General features: G+C 47.2%; 1 protein-coding gene across 2 annotated transcripts in view; it reads right to left on the bottom strand.

Annotated features, from left to right (window-relative positions):
- Positions 1-16,910, bottom strand: part of SAE1 (SUMO1 activating enzyme subunit 1) — a 68,270-nt gene that overhangs the window by 1,511 nt on the left and 49,849 nt on the right. For both annotated transcript variants that reach the window (XM_059045470.2, XM_067019584.1), the window contains 2 exons: positions 10,396-10,540; positions 3,123-3,192 (listed from right to left, as the gene is read on the bottom strand). In XM_059045470.2, coding sequence (XP_058901453.1) covers positions 3,123-3,192; positions 10,396-10,540 — 215 coding nt within the window. The remainder of the gene's footprint in view (positions 1-3,122; positions 3,193-10,395; positions 10,541-16,910) is intronic.

Consider the following 16,910-nt stretch of genomic DNA (forward strand, 5'->3'; position numbering starts at 1 on the left):
CTGCCTGCCCTCCACAGGACAGGCCAGGGCTGGGGTCCAGAGGGCCTGGGACATGCCAGTCAGCCATGAAAAGGATGATTATCTCACGGGGTTAACAGAAGTTCACAGCACTGTTAGAGATGGAGTTAAGAGTCCCTGAAATCACATGCTGAACCACGTGTGTACCTGTGTGTACTGGGGAAAGGTCCACAGGCGATAGTGGACGTTGTCGGCGCAAGAAGGGTTCCTGTTTAAAGAGGAAGACATCACCTACACAGACCGCTGGGCAGGGCGCCAAGGTTTCCGGGAGCGCCATGCTGCCACCCCTAAGGCGGGACCTCCTTTACAAGGTTGGGAGCGTGCCCTAAACACCCCGAACCTCTCCTCCTTGAACTGAGTGTCAATCCCAATCCACTTTCTCATCTGTAAAATGGAGACAATCACACCTATTCCAAGTGGTTATTCCGGAAATAACCATTCTTCTGAGGAAAATGTATTGAGCATCTACTCTGTGTCAGCTATTGTGCTAGATATTAAGGATTCTGAAGTCCCTCCCTGCCTGGGGCTTGGATCAGAGGTTTGCTTCTCTGGGCTGGCATATGAAATGGCAAATAAACGGCCCCGGCCTGCTAGGGCCCCTGGTGAGTATGAAATGCGATCAAGCTTGTAACGTGTTGGGCATGTAGTAAATTCTCAGTAACTGGGAGCTGCTATGACTAACGGGGCCAGAGGGCCCTTCCCAATATCTGAGGCTTCAGGCACTCAGCAAGGTGGAAGGGCCCAAGGGCCCACAGGCGGATCTCTGCCCCGAGAACCCAAGTTCCAGGAGACGACACAAGGTGTTTTCATGAGGAGCTTGATAAGGCTGCTGCTGTCACTCTCACCTCTAGTACTCTAGGTGGGGAGACCGACCGCGGACAGTGGGGAGAGAAAAGAGGATGATTAAAGCCAAGGAAGCGGGACATGACAGAGGACATGGATAGAACATGTGGTGTCTGCAATGATGCAAGGAAGGAGGGAGACAAAGATGATTCCAAGGGAACAGACTTATACATCTGCCCCCCCATCTCCCCATGCTTGCTTTGTACGGGTGGTCAGATGGTCCCACCAGGGAAAAGGGGGAGGTCCACGGCCCTCAGATTGCAGGCCTTTACCGCCAGATGGCCAAAGCTGAACCGGTGTTAAGTAAGGGGGAGTGGCGGGGACAAGACAGCAGGGCATGGGGTGAACATGGGGCAAAAGGTAAAGTGCTTCCCGAGCAAGACGGGGGTAGGAGGAGATTCCAAACACACCCAGCAACCAAGAATGCAGAGTACTCTGGCTATCTGGGATAAACAGAAACAAGATGCTGGGCGACAGCTGTCCTCTGCAGGCAGGAAGGAGGGGGCTGCACTAGAGGTTAGGACTGGGATGCAGAGAAGCCCCTGCACACAATGGGGTCAAGGCCACCTGCCTGACCCACAATCTCCATCCCACATGAAAAACTCAGGGAGCAGCTTCTCAATGGGAGGCATGGAGGTGAGGCTAAGGGCGCAAGGACGGTGGCCCCGGGTCCACACAGAACCCCGCCGGACGGGAGGGCACCTGAGGCCTGATGGCGGAGCACAGGCTCAGGAACCAGACGGCACGGGCTCGAGTGCCGGCTCCGCCGCTTCTCTGCACCTCAGAGCCTCCTTCCTACAGGAGGGATCACTAGCTCCTACCTCTTGGGTTGTCGTGAGGATCAAATGAGTCTATCCACGTAGGGAACATGGTCTCTGCGTGGTAGGTATGTAATGAGCTTTCAATAAATGCTATCTACTATTGCTGTCGTCACTGTAGGCTACAAAAAATATATTATGTTCCCATTCCCCCCCTTATTTTTCCATCACTGTACTCTTTCCCGCCAAGACTCTCTATAGGCAACCTCAGAATCCTTCTCAACACAGTCCTCTGGGCAGCCGACTTCTCAGACTGGGGACACAGCTGAGCTTTTTCTCAGTCTGGGTTAAGCAGAAGGCCTGAGCCAGAAAGCAGGCACAATACCCCATGCTTCTCCTCTTCTCCCACCGTGCCTCCTCCGTGCTCACCCCTACTGCCTATGACATGAAAGTTAGGGTTAGGGAAAGAACTGATCCAGAGAGAAGGATCAGGAAAGAAGAGAGAAAAAAAAGGCCTTGAGAGGATGGTGGGACCATCAAATAGAGTCAAATGTTTCCAGAGCAGGACAAAGTAGTGAGAGCTGGTCTCCAAATCGTCCTCCTAAAGCTCAAACCTGACATGTAAATGGACGTGGAGAATTATTTGACCAGGCATGACTCTGCTCCATGAAAGAAAAGGACACCCCATCACTGCAAGTCCACTAAAGCAGTTAAGAACCTGCAAAAGGCAAGTTCATTATCTTTGGGCAAATATCAAAGTTCCCAAAGAAAGTAAAATACATTTGGGGGTAGGCTATAGTTCTGGCAACTCAAACGTTCCAGAAGAGACTCAAAAGGCTGTGCTAGTTACTTGGTTACCCCATGACCCTACAGGAAATGCTTCCCTTCTGAGAGGGACAACGACCCCTGCCTAATGTGGGCACAGGTCACCCTGGATGGAGCCTTGTGGGGCTGCTGGCACAGTGCACGGGCTCCACTGGTACTGATCTCCCCCTGCTCTACACATGCCTACGGTGTGTGCAGTAACAAGAGGGTGCTTTGACGCCACGGCCATGGGTGGAGAGAAACTGTGAAGCAGAGGTGGAGAAACATGGGTCGTGGAATCCCTTCTCTGGGCCTTGGTGTCCACCCCTAAATGGGGGTCAGGACAGTGCCCATTTCATAGAGCTGTAAGAGGCACAATACCGGACAAATAGCATAAGCACCAGATAACTGGCTGGTACAGTTAGGGGATGGTGGACAGCACCTCACGGGCTCTTTGTCCAGCTCTGAGTAGGCAGGCACTCAAAGATCATTTGCTACAGGCCCACCTGGATGGGCTGGAGAGAAGAGGATGGGGTGGAAAAAGGGAGGAAGGAGGGGAATGGGGATGGCAGGAGACAGGGTGAGAGGAGTCAGAGAAACCAGGCAGCTCTCTACGACAGTCCTGGGTTCTCTCTGTTGGCAGATCCAAGGTCATGGTGTGGAGGGTCAACGATTTTCTATACCACAGTGACTTTTTACCTTCACAATTTCCTGGGCCAGGATCCCTCCAACCACTGCACACACTGGGGCCATCTCAGAGAAGCAGTACCTAAAAGAGAAGACAAATGGAATGGAGACCTGAGGACAGGAAGGCTGGTAAGGACATCTGGAAAAGGTCAGTAGTAGGTTCACCTGAATGAAAACATCTCCTACCAGGAGGAGTCAATTCAGACAACAATGCTAATGCTGGCAAGTAGGCGTGAAAATTAAATCTGATCCAGGTTAGTAGGTGGCTGGGAATGACCTCTGAACCTTGGCAGGCAAGAATTGTTTCACACTTTTTTTTTTTTTTTAAGTTAAAGGAAAGGCTATATCTGTGCGTCCTAAAAATAAAGTCCTACAAATATCAGATGTTTCAGTGCCCTGGTCACATTCTCGCAATTCTCTCCTGACCCACAATGGGCAGTGGGTTCTATATGCTATTCCCAGACAAATGTCAGGAGTAGGCCTGTGTTAACATGCAGGAGGCACAGGAAAGTCGGGGCCTGAGATTAAAGCACGGGAGCAGAAAAAAGCCTTCACTACCCACGTAGACACCAACCCTTCTGGGCCAGGACGGGCATCCAGAGGACAAATTTTAGCTGATATTGTCGCCTGCCCCCATCACCCGTCCTGGACAGCCAAACGCTTTCTCCCCCGGCCTCCCCAGGGGAACCATGCCTCGCCGGTTCCCATCCCTGAACACAAAGGGGTTTTTAAAATGAGCAAATTGAGGTGCAGGCAAGTTAAAAGGAAAGCTTCCCTACAGAACCCTACCACGAGGAGAGCACCTTCTGTCTTCTTGGTTTGGTACACAGCCTTCTGGACATTTTTAAAAGGGCACGTAGCTAAATACATATAATTAAAAACCCAAGTCACAGCAGCTATTATTCACTGTGCCCTGTAACCTACTGATGGATATTGAAGCTGTTCAACATTGTGGCCATACAGCTTGGCAGCGGTGTCCAAACAATTCCTTACGGCAAATTCCCAAACACAGAACTGCTGAGTCCTGATACGTTTTGCCACGATGCCCTCCAGAAAGGCGATACCCATTCAGCTCGCATCAACTGTGCCTGGGGGTGCCCATCTCCTCGCCCCCTGGCCGGGCCCAGCACTCCCATCTGTCCATCCAGAGGCAGCTCTTCCTCCCACGTACCAAGGTCCCCTGCAGAACTATAAAATACACAGAGAACTATACCAAAGCAAAACTAGTCACCATAATTCTACTACTCAAAGACAGTCAAATATGGGAATACTTTTCCTTTAAAAAAAATTCACCTACATTCTATGTGATCGTACTATACAAATTTAACATTCTGCTTCTTTTAATCATCTCAACAAAATGCTAGCAAACCAAACCAGCAAAATATAGACACATGGTCACTTCAACAGACACAGAAAAAGCATGAGACAAAATCCAGCACCTCTTCAAGATAAAAACACTCAACAAACTGGGAAGAGAAGGAAATTTCTTTAAACTGATAAAGGGCGTCTACGAAAAATCCACAGCTAACATCTTACTTAATGGCAAAAGACTGAAAGATCAGGAACAAAATAAGGATGTCTGCTATCACCACTTCTATTCAACATTGTACTGGAGGTTCTAGCCAGGGCATTTAAGGAAGGAAGGAAAAAGAAATAAGGGGCATCCAGACTGGAAAGAAGAAGTAATACATATATTCATAGATGACATGATCTGGTATATAGAAAATTCTAAGGAAACCACAGAAAAATTATTTGAACTATTAAATTCACCAAGGCTGCAGAAGACAAGATTAACATACAAAACATCAATCTATTTCTATACATGAGCAATGAACATCCTTAAAATGAAATTAAGAATTTGATTTACAATAGCATCCAACAGAATAAAATATTTCAGAATAGATTTAACAATAAATGCGTAAAACGTATACTCTGAAGACTATAAAACATTGTTGAAAGAAATAAAGGACTTAAATAAATGGAAAGATATCCCCAAGTTCATGGATCAGAAGACTTAATATTGTTAAGATGGCGATACTCTCCAAATGTTACTGGGACAACTGGGTCTCTAAAGGCAAAAGAATTAATGTGGACCCCTACTTCACATCATGTACAAAAGTTAATCCAAAAATGGATCACAGAACTAAATGCAAAAGCTAAAACTGTAAAACTCTTCAGACGAGAACACACATGTAAAAATAGGGGGAAAAAAAGATAAATTATATTTCATAAAAGTTAAACCTTTCTACTTCAAAGGATGCCACCAGGAAAGTGAAAAGACAACCCACAGAATGGGAGGAAATTTTTACAAATCATGTATCTGACAAAAGGACTTGTATACAGGGACCCCTTACAATTTAACAATAAAAAGATAACCCAACTTAAGAATGGGCAAATGATCTAAATAGACGTTTCTCTAAAAACATACACAAATGGCCAGTAGGCACATGAAAAGATGCTCTACATCATTAGTCATTAGGGAAATGCAAATCAAAACCACAGTGAGACGCGACTCATTACCCACTAACACTGAAACAGACAGACCATAACACTTGTCGGCAAGGATGGGGAGAAACTGGGACCTGGATAAAGTGCCGGTGGGATGGTAAAGTGGTGTGCCTGCTGTGAAAGAGAGTCCAAATTGTTGAACAGTTTCCATATGAGCCATCGATCCCACCCTTTGGTATACATATCCAAGAGAAATGAAAACTTATGTTCACACAAAAACACATGGATGTTTATAGCGGCTTTAGTCATAATTGCCAAAAACTGGGAACAACCAAAACGTCCTTCACCTGGTGCATAAACTGTGGTAAGTCCATCCAGTGGACCACTACTCGCATTAAGAAGAAATGAGCTGTCGATTCATACAACATGGATGAATCTCAAAGGCATTAGGCTAAAGGAAAGAAGCCAGACTCAAAAAGACTACCCATGCTGTACGATTCCAGTCATATGACATTACTGAAGAAGGCAGAACTATAGGGATAGAGAACAGGTCGGTGGTTGCAGGTAGGGAAGGGGCCGATTACTCCCAGGCAACATGAGGGATGTGGGGGGGGGGGGGGTGACAAAACTCTTCTGTATCTTGTCTGTGGTGGTAGTTATACAACTTTGTATCTTCGTAAAATTTTATGGAACTTTAAAAAAATTTTTATTTTATTTTATGGAACTTTAAAACAAAACACACAAACGACTCACAGAACTGCATAACAAAAAAGAATAAATTTGACTGTATGTAAATTTTTTTAAAAAAACCGCCATGAGGCAACAAGAACAAATTTCACTGTATAAGTCTAAATAATAAAAACTAAACAAGACAAAAACAAGCATCATCTCAAGACATAATCAGACAAGTTCAGAATATGGAATATTCTAAAATGTAACTGGCCTGGACTCCTTAAAAAAAAAAAAAAAAAAGGCGGTAAACTGTTCTAGATCAGGAGTTGGAAAACTTTCTTTGTAAAGAACCAGACATTAACATTCTGCTTTAAAGCCAAATAATTTTTTGGCTTTATAGGCCATATGGTCTCTGTTTAAACTCTTTGTAAAAACTCTACAAAAGCTGTCACAAATAATACATAAATGAGTAGGTGTGGAATAAAACTTTATTTACAAAAGCAGGTGGCAAGCCAGTTTGCCGACTTCCAGATTAAAAGAAGCACAGAACCAGACGCAACAGATGAACTCTGACGCATTCGTACACATCACGCCATCATTCTGCTCCCCTCCCCATAATTAGAAAGCAAAATATTAACAACTGAGTGGTACAGAGATGTTTACTACTGTTCACTACTCTTTCCATTTTTCTGTATGCTTGACGTTTTCCACATCATTTTTAATCCGTGTATTTGCATTTGCTCTGTAATATTAACTCTTCAATGCCTTTTCAATTTCTTTCTTATAAATATGATAATGAATATCTTCTGTATATAAGTATTTGCTGACACTATTTCTTTCAGATATATTCTCATTATCAAGGAGCAGAATTACTGGGCTAAAGAGGGAACACTTAAATGACTCTTGATACTTATTTCCAAACTGCCTCCTTCAAAGGTTGTACCTTTTCCCATCACGCTTACTAACAATGAATATGTTTCTTTAATCTACAAAGGATTTTTGTTGATTTTACATATTCTCTGATAGAAAATATATAAGAAAATATAATAACAAATTCAGTGATTTTCTCTGGTTAATGGAGTTATGAGTAATTTTCATTTTCCTCTTTCTAAATTGTTTTTTAAAACTTTTATAAAATTTGTAAAGGTTACTTTCCATTCAGTTATTACAAAATATCAGCTATACATGGTGCAGCCAAAAAAAATAAATAAATGTGGCTATCTTCCCTGTGTTGTACAATACAGCCTTGAGCCTATTCTTATACCCGATAGTCTGTGCCTCCCACTCCTCCTCATTTTCATCTTTGAATTTATTCCACACTATCTGATTTTTCCATAATATATACATTATCTCTGAAACTTAACAACCAGTAAGTTCACAAAAGGACAAATATTGTATAATTCCACTTATACAAAATACGTAGACCAATCAGATTCAGAGAGACACAAAGTATAACGGAGGCCACCAGGGGCTGGGGCAGCACAAAGGGAAGTTAGTGTCTGACAGGGACAGGGTTTCAGTTTGGGGAGATGAAAAGGTACTGGAGATGGACACCAGTGACAGGTGCACAACAATGTGAATGTACTTAATGCCACTGACCTGTCCATTTACGAACGGTTAAAATGGCATAATCATGTTGTGTGTACTTCACCACAATAAAAAAATTTTTTTGAAACAGTAAAAGTGGGCCTCCCTGGTGGCGCAGTGGTTGCGAGTCCGCCTGCCGATGCAGGGGACACGGGTTCGTGCCCCGGTCCGGGAAGATCCCACGTGCCGCGGAGCGGCTGGGCCCGTGAGCCGTGGCCGCTGGGCCTGCGCGTCCGGAGCCTGTGCTCCGCAACGGGAGAGGCCACAACAGTGAGAGGCCCGCGTACCGCAAAAAAAAAAAAAAAAAAAAAAGAAACAGTAAAAGTTATATTAGACATACAAATTATGAATGTTCATCACAAGTGTTTATAATAGTGAAAAACTATAAATAACTCACATGCCCACCAATAAGGTAATGGCTAAATAAATAACCATATGGCAGACAATGAAACATTATGCAGCACAAGTGAAGTTATGGATCTGTATTTGTGACACAAACAAGTCCATGATATGCCGGAAAAAGAAGGCTATCACATGAAAAGTACAATCTCATTTTGATATTTAAAAAGAGAAAAAACATGAATAAATACACATACTGATGTCTGTGAGGCTAAACCCCCAAATTAAACCTCAAGTTAGCAGGGGCTACTTCTCACTGGGAGGGCTATGGATGATCCTTTTCGTCCCTTTTATATCTGCTGGCAATGGGCATCTGTTACTGTCATCATCAGAAAAGCAATAAAGCTCTCTGAAAAGAGAATAAATAACATAACATGAAGGGACAGGACAAGCAGATCACAGATGAGGGAAATGGAGACTTGGGCACAGCTTTCCCTACTCAAGCAAGCACACCCTGCTCGGAGCTGGCAGTGGGTAATTTGTGAGAGTAGCTCAGCTGCCAGACGGCGGCTCATTTCCTTGCCGCGTCCCTGTCCCATCTCCACCAGCCTCATCTCCACCAGCCACAGACGGACTTCGAGAGGCCGTCAACCACCTCTTACTTAAAAGGCAATAGAGAGGGAGCGCCTGGGCACACGAGGCATAGTCATGGGAAAGTGGTTTCTGCAAAGGGTTGGTGGGGGGACACTTTGGAGAGGAAACTAGCCGGCAGTTAGTCCGGCTGTTAGCAGTTAGGCTGTGGCTTTCTCCTTCTGGGAAGCGGGGCCTCTGCCACTGGCGGGCGATGCAGAGGCAGGCCGTTCGTCACTCTAAACACCCAAATCAGTCACTCGACGGCACGCTCAGGCCCGGCACGCGGCACTGGGTGTGCTCGGCGGCCCTGCGGCCTGGCTACGTCTACTGAATCTGGAGCCCTGCCGAGCCTGCCCGCCTCCCGCCCTGAAGCGCAGAGCGGGGCACCACTTGCTCCTCCACCAAGAGAAGTGTGCCCGCTGTCAGCCCGAAACAGGGACCCCATCCCAGCCGGCGGTGTCATCAGCCCCGACCTCCCAGTGCTAATTTACAAAAGCACCTTGTGGACAGCTGCCTCTTTCTGGCTGAGGGCCCGGCCGGGGATTCAAAGCCCACTGCTGGTCTTAAATCGGCTGAGGTTTGCTAGTGTCTAAGCGAGGCTCCCAGCCACGAGTGAAGAAGAAAAGGACTAGGGAACGAAGGGACTCCAATTCACTTTACTGCTGAAAAGGAACCAAGGTACTGTGCTGTTCCCAGCGATCAGCAGTGTGGTGAGATCTTGGTTGGCTACTTACTAAAACCTTGGACAACTGACTATCTTTCTGAGCCTCAGTTTCTTCATTTAACTCATGGGAAAATAATAATACACACTTCGAGGATTATTGTAACAATTACACGTGGCTGTGTTGGTGAAGCACAGAAAGTCTTCCATACGCGGTGCTGTTGTTATTAGCTGTATAACCTCATACTAGTCGCTGAACTTCTCTGAGCTCTAAATTCACTTTCCCTCTCCTATAAAATGGGTTGTTGTCAAGAGGGAGCATGTACCGAAAGCAACTAGACAATGCCTGGTATCGTGACAGCTGCTCAGTAAATCCCAGCCGTCATTATTCCTGCTGCCAGCTGGAGCACAGCAAAGCAGTTTGGGGAGCCCCCCCAATACACGGAAAGAGAGTGAGAGTAACGAGACGACCCCAGAACTACTTGGAAGGGCTTCCTGACCCAGTCTCCCTTTGGACCGATCCAATCAAATCCTAAACCGGACTGTGTATAAGAGCAAGACTGGTCGCCTAAGGTGAAAGCATCCCAGCGCCTAAGGGCGAGGACGCTGGGGACAGGGATGCCTTTGCTGCTCGGGGTATAAACTGATGGGTCATCAATGGAGGGCAATGGGGCAATATCTACCGAATGATAAACCCATTCTTCTGACCCCGCCGCTCCATTTATCGTGCAGTTATACCTGCACACATACAAGGTCACCTCGATTTTTCATATACTGCTGTTATACCAACAGAAGGACAGAGGGCCACAGGAGGTGGCAGAATGTGGCAAAGGAGGCTCTCCTCAGGGCTTTCGGTCTGAATAAAGCATCTCCCCAAATTAAGGCAAATACTGAAAACAGACATTTATCAATCCAGGCTAAACTGTGATAAGTACTGAGACCAACCTGACAAAGTCTTCGGGAAGCAGGTCAGGATTAACACCCAGGGAGTCAAGCACATCGTTTCGAATCTGGAGCAACAACTCAGAATCTTCCCCAAAGGTATCAGAACTAGGATCCCTTCCTTTATCTGTGCGGAACTTCAGGAGCACTGGGAAAGGAAGAAGACAGGTTAAAAAGCAAGTCTTTTCACAATCTACAGACTGGGAGAAAATATTTGCAAATAATGTGACCAAAAATGGCTTAATTTCCAAAATATACAAACAGCTCATACAACTCAACAATGAAAAAACAAACAACTCAATCGAAAAATGGGCAGAAGACCTAAATAGACATTTCTCCAGAGAAGCCATACAGATGGCCAACAGGCTCATGAAAAGACACTCAACATCGCTAATTATTAGAGAAACGCAAATCACAACTACAGTGAGGTACCACCTCACACGGTCAGAATGGCCATCATAAAAAAAATCTACAAGTAAAAAACGCTGAAGAGGGTGTGAAGAAAAGGGAATCCTCCTACACTGTTGGTGGGAATGTAAACTGGTGCAGCCATTATGGAGAACAGTGTGAAGGTTCCTCAAAAAACTAAAAACAGAGTTGCCATAAGATCCAGCAATCCCACTCCTAGGCATATATCCAGACAAAACTATAGTTCAAACAGATACACGCATCCCTATGTTCACAGAAGCACTATTCACAATAGCCAAGACATGGGAACAACCTAAATGTCCATCGACAGATGAATGGATAAAGAAGAGGTGGTATATACACAATGGAATACTACTCAGCCATAAAAGGAATGAAATAGGTGGTGCAGCGGTTAAGAATCCGCCTGCCGATGCAGGGGACACAGGTTCGAGCCCTGGTCCAGGAAGATCCCACATGCTGCGGAGCAACTAAGCCCGTGTGCCACAACTACTGAGCCTGCGCTCTAGAGCCCGCGAGCCACAACTACTGAAGCCGGCGCGCCTAGAGCCCGCACACCGCAATGAAGGGTGGCCCCCGCTCGCCGCAACTAGAGAAAGCCCACGTGCAGCAACAAAGACCGAACGCAGCCAAAAATAAATAAATAATAAATAAATAAAAATGTGGGCCAAGTGAAAGGTAATACTTTTCATTTATTCAACAAATATAGTCAGAAAGGTAATCAAATATTGCAAAAATGACTAAAATTACTGTGATGAGTGCCATGACAGTACAACAGAGGATGTGACATCCTCTACAGGGTGCTGTGAAGTAAAGGTTCCCCGAGGAAGCAACACGCGTGAAGTATGTGTGGGCCTGGGGAGAGGGTGGGGGCAACTTCCGGCAGAGGGAAAAGGCGCTATTTTGACCCAGAAGAGAGGTCAGGTGGAGGAGGCATGCAGTCCGGGCATCAGTTCAAAGGATGAACTGCTTCAGCCAGAAAAAGGCCAGCCAAGTGCTCAGACTCATCAGACAGGCAGATCATTACAAACAAAACCTCCCTTTACTTAGTACAACCATTATGCCAACCTCCAGAAACGGACGCTTTGCTCTGGATGTGAACCAGAGGAAAGGTTCAGATGGTGGCAGCAAATCAGCAGTACTGTATAACAAGACCCTAACGAGGCTCGAAATTGCAGCGCAAACGACAAGACACAGGCAGGAGCAGAAGACCGACCAAAATACAAGCACCTTCTACCGCCGCAGCGCCTCGTCTGGACGTCCACTGCAGGCTGGCCGGGTGGCATTCTTGTGCCCCACGCGCTCCCCAAGGCAGGCGGACAGTCAGCCTGGAGCCTCGTCTCTAGGGCGGTCCTCCTCCCACACCACACAGGCCGTTTCGGTGCAGAGGTAGAGACGGGTAGATCCCCGGGCGCCCTGGGATGGCCCCTCACACTCACAGCTCACAGACTGCTTCCATTTCAGCTTCATCAGCATCTGCTGACTGAAAAAGTGAACTTATCCAGCAAGGTACACTCTCTCTCAGGGGCTCTTCCCTAAAAGACAAGGTGGACTGAAAACTCGGGCAATTGTTGTGAGGCTCTTTAAAAACGCAAGTATTTGGAACTTGCCCCAGACTAAGGAACCATTGTCCTTCTCTGTGTTTTCTGAAGACTCACAAACCGTTTTGGTGAAGAGCAGCGTGGTGGGGACCGCCCTCCAAGAAGCAGTAGGGATTCATCCACCCACCTGCACGAGCGGGCATTCAGCGTGCGCGGCTGACCTACGTGCCAAAGGTCCGACGGTGAGCGAGGGAGCGGGTCTCTGCAGTCTGAAAGCGACGGCGGGGGAGGATGGGGAATTTAGGGGTCAAGGCAGATGGCTCCCCTGAAGCCTGAGAGAAGTTCATAAATGGGCTACACAGTGTTCTGAGAAGACCCCAAAACGTGGAGGCCCAGGTAAAAGAAGACACAACCTGCTTCTGGGCTACGCTTTTCTCAGTGCCGCTGTCAGAGGAAGATCGCTTGTCATGTGCCCAGCATAGGGCTCTGCCCGCCAGAGGTTTTCTATTCTTTATCTTAAAAAGGTTCCAGAACACCTGTTTTGAATACTGTTTGCTGTCTGGGAATGTTACTCTCCTCTCGTTTTCAAGAACACAGCTTCTACAACCCTCATATCTACCTGACCACTTGGCAGACCACTCAAAAGTCGATGACAGTTTGGATGCTGGCTAACACGGACCTGCCATCACCTAAGCTCAACTTCTAACTTCGCAGATGTGGCACTGGGATTCCAATTTGGAGTAAACAAATGCAATCAAGCAAGCATTTGGGGACAGGGTGGAGAAAAGACTGCAGAAGTGGCAGGTCATCACTGTTTACACCAAGCCTCTTTTCCAACAATGTCCTGTGAAGACAGAGGAACCTGGAAATCTGCTAGTCCAGTCAAAAGACGATACTCCGAGCGGACTGCATCGAACGTCAGCGCTAATTCTGTCAATCACTCTAGAGAAGACGGACCCAGAACGTGCATCGGCGTTGCCTGCGCGGATGACGGAGGCAGCGCCGAGGGCAGGCCACTTGTAATGCACGGCCCGAGGCCCAGTGGCAGGCACGTGGGGACGGAGTGAGGCTGCTGCGCAGCAGCAGGAGTCCCGCCCTAGCTGCCTCCTGGCCAGTCCTCTTATTTCTGTTTCACTGGGACAGAAGCAGCAACTGTCACAGGGACAAAGGAACATTTTCTCAGCCCTCACCACAAAACTTTTCATCTTTTGGTTATGAAACACAGGCTCTTGAAGCATACTCGAACAATTACAACAACTGCAAAACAGACAGTGCCTACTCTATGCCAGGCACCATTCTAAACCTTTTACATTCACAATAACCCAGCGAGGTGGGTAGGTCCGAATGCTCTTCCTACTTTACAGGTGAAGAAACTGAAGTTCAGAGATTGAGCGGTTTGTTCGATGGGACCGCCAGTGAGTAGTGGCGTAGAAATGCCAATGCTGGCATTCGGAATCTGTGCTTCTTGATCTAGGAGAAAGCCAGGACCATCAGGAATGCAGCCCAAGGATTCCAAGTGGTCTGGCTCTTTGCCCCCCACCTCAGGAAGACTCCTATTCGACCACATTTCTGTGAGATGCATTTTCCTGACGAGGAGCTGCCCTCTCTCAACTGGTCTTTTTTAAATAAATAAATAAATAAATTTATGGCTGAGTTGGGTCTTTGTTGCTGCGCACAGGCTTTCTCTAGTTGTGGCAGGCAGGCTTCTCATTGTGGTGGCTTCCCTTGTTGTGGAGCACGGTCTCTAAGCACGCGGCTCAGTAGTTGTGGCTCGCGGGCTCTAGAGCGCAGGCTCAGTAGTTTTGGCGCACGGGCTTAGGTGCTCCGCAGCATGTGGGATCTTCCCGGACCAGGGCTCAAACCTGTGTCCCCTGCACTGGCAGGCGGATTCTTAACCACTGCGCCAGCAGGGAAGCCCTTGGTCCATTAATTTTAAGTTACTAGTTCAGTGGGTGAGAAGTGGAGGCGGAAGCCATACAAAACCTCGCCCATCAATCTTCAGAGGGTAAGACCAGTTTCACCTCAGAAAGAAATAAGACGGCACTCAGAGGAGGAGCAGAGGCAGCCAGCAGCTGGCCCCGCTGTTCCTCTGGGTCCCTTGCCTGTTCCTGGTACAGGCCGCCTGGACGTGGGCCGGCAGCCTGGCACCGTCCAGATACCTTGCCGACCACATCTGAAGTCCGCTCAGGGCCTCTGGGAAGGGGGCCAGTCAGTCCGGCCACTTATTTGCAGCAAAGCAAACAGAGGCTGTATTTTGCACTCTTTTTCTAATGTCAGCACTCCAGTTAGCAGGGGTGGAGGGGGTGTGGGAAGAAGCCCAGTGTTCTAGACGGGCAGCAGCCTCAGAACTGACCCTAGCCCCGGACGAGTTCTCGCTTATTAAATTCTCCTCTTTGTTCTGCTGTCCACCCTCCCAAATAGCCAGACACACACATAGCACTGTTGACTCTGCATTTCTGAAGAGCACCTCCCCACCAGTTTCTAGATTATGAAACTCTTCCATGAAGATCAAATACTGTCAGGGATGCCAAAAGATGACTCATTGAAACATATTAAAACACTGCACAAAATAAGAGTTCCAAACTTGATTAACTTCATCTGCACCTTTTAATTAACTCAGGTTGCAGAAGTCCGGGGGGGGATGACATTCACCGCTACAGAGGATAGGCTGGGGTCTCTGCTATAGTTCAGGACTTGCCCACATAACAGAGAAGACAAACTTTGAAAAGGGGAAACCAAACACCTTTTCATGGATTAGAAGAAAAACTGCGTACGTGCGAATAAACTACTACTTTTGCAAAAAGAAATTAACTCAAATTCAAATTTAATCTGAATCAGAATACCAGATTAGTGTTATAACAGGAATTTGGGAAGCAATGTTATTAATCACTCTATTTCTTTCTAAACATTTCTTATTGCATTTAAATAGCATGATTATATTTAGCATAATCACTAAGGCCATCCAAAGACTCCAGCATTTTTATAGGAAAAAAATAAAATCAGTGTTGCAAACTAGCTCCAACCCAACTGCTGTTTCCCAAAACAGTTCTACTGAGACAAAGTGAAATCTATATAAAATTGCCTGGCTGATGCCTAAAGCTGCTCCGTGCCAGGCACCACCCCCATCTCTCTGGTGCTCCCCACCCATTCTCCCCAAAGTGGCTCACTTAATGGCGACTCATTATCTCTGGGAATGGCCTGGAAATCAGATCCACTCCTGGGTGACATAAACTTCCAAGAAAATGAAAAATAGAGTTATCCTCTTAGCCGGTAACTTATCTGCTCAGGCAAGACGCTAGGTCTCACATTTAGTCAACTGTCCATGCCATGAATACGCAGCGAGCGCCGACTCTGTGCTGGGCCCTGAGCTGGGCAGGGGAGAGCAAAATGCACGCTCTGCCTCTCAGAGCATTTCGTGAGGGTGACAAACAAAAACTACATATGAAATAACAAAAGGTGGGAACTAGAAAAGGAGCACTGAGAGAGCATGATGGGGTAGAAGGGAGTGGTTTCGCCAAGCGGCCTGCCAAGCTCCCTCCCCAGTGGGCGGAACCACCTTATCTTCACAGGTCCCCCGGCCCCCAGTGCTGAGCCTCCCCACCTCTCACCCTCCGCACGCTGCTCACAAGCTGCTTGTCAGGGCCTGCTGCGCAGAATTCTCTCTGCAGAGCCCCTCTTAGGCCTGGGGAGCTTTGCAATCCGCAGGCAGCAGCGAGCAGCACAGCTCTGGACCCCCGATTCTCCTACTTACTGTGGCCCTGGACAAGTGACAACGACCCCGAGCCTCCTCTGTGAAATGGGAATCGTAAGAGCACTGACCTTATTCAGGGGCTTAAGGATTAAGGGAACTGATAAACGTAAAGCACCCCGGTCGGTGCCAGGTAAGCATCAGGCAAATGGCGCTACTCCAGAACTGCCACTGCTTGTCCGCATCTCCATAAATCCAGCTTGCACGGATGGCCCTTAGAGAGGCTGACACACTTGCTCATGCTGTGACTCCTCATGTGACTGTGTGACCACCACTAACTCAGCAGTGAGCTCCGGGGACTACATCGCCTCGGCTCTGAACTATACCCTTTACTCTCCGCACCCTGTTCTTTCCCTCAGGGTCTTAATCTCCATTTGTGACTTTACAGTCATGTGTGTAAATTCACTCGTACAAGGACTGACTTGTCTCCTCCACCAGATTTTGGTGCTCCATGGGGCAGAGACCATATCTGTTTTGTTCACTATTATCTACTTAATGCCTAGCACAGGGCTTGCCCCATAGTAGGCACTGAGAAAGTATCTGTTCCACGGGAAGCTTCAATGTTTGGAGAAGGAAGGAGAATCATCACACCGGTGGGGAGAAGGCTCACAAGAAAGCGACGCAAGGCCCTCACGGATCCTAACCCGGCCTGCTCTATCACTAATCAAACTGAACGGAGTCCTCAAGATGCCGAGGATGGATCTGTTTCTCTTATCAACTATTTACAAACATGCTTAACATGGAATGTCCAGCAAGAAACAAAAAAGAAAGATACAGAGTGTACCACATCTGCCCTCAAGAGG

Source organism: Kogia breviceps, chromosome 18 (assembly GCF_026419965.1).
Source record: "Kogia breviceps isolate mKogBre1 chromosome 18, mKogBre1 haplotype 1, whole genome shotgun sequence".
NCBI lineage: Eukaryota > Metazoa > Chordata > Mammalia > Artiodactyla > Physeteridae > Kogia > Kogia breviceps.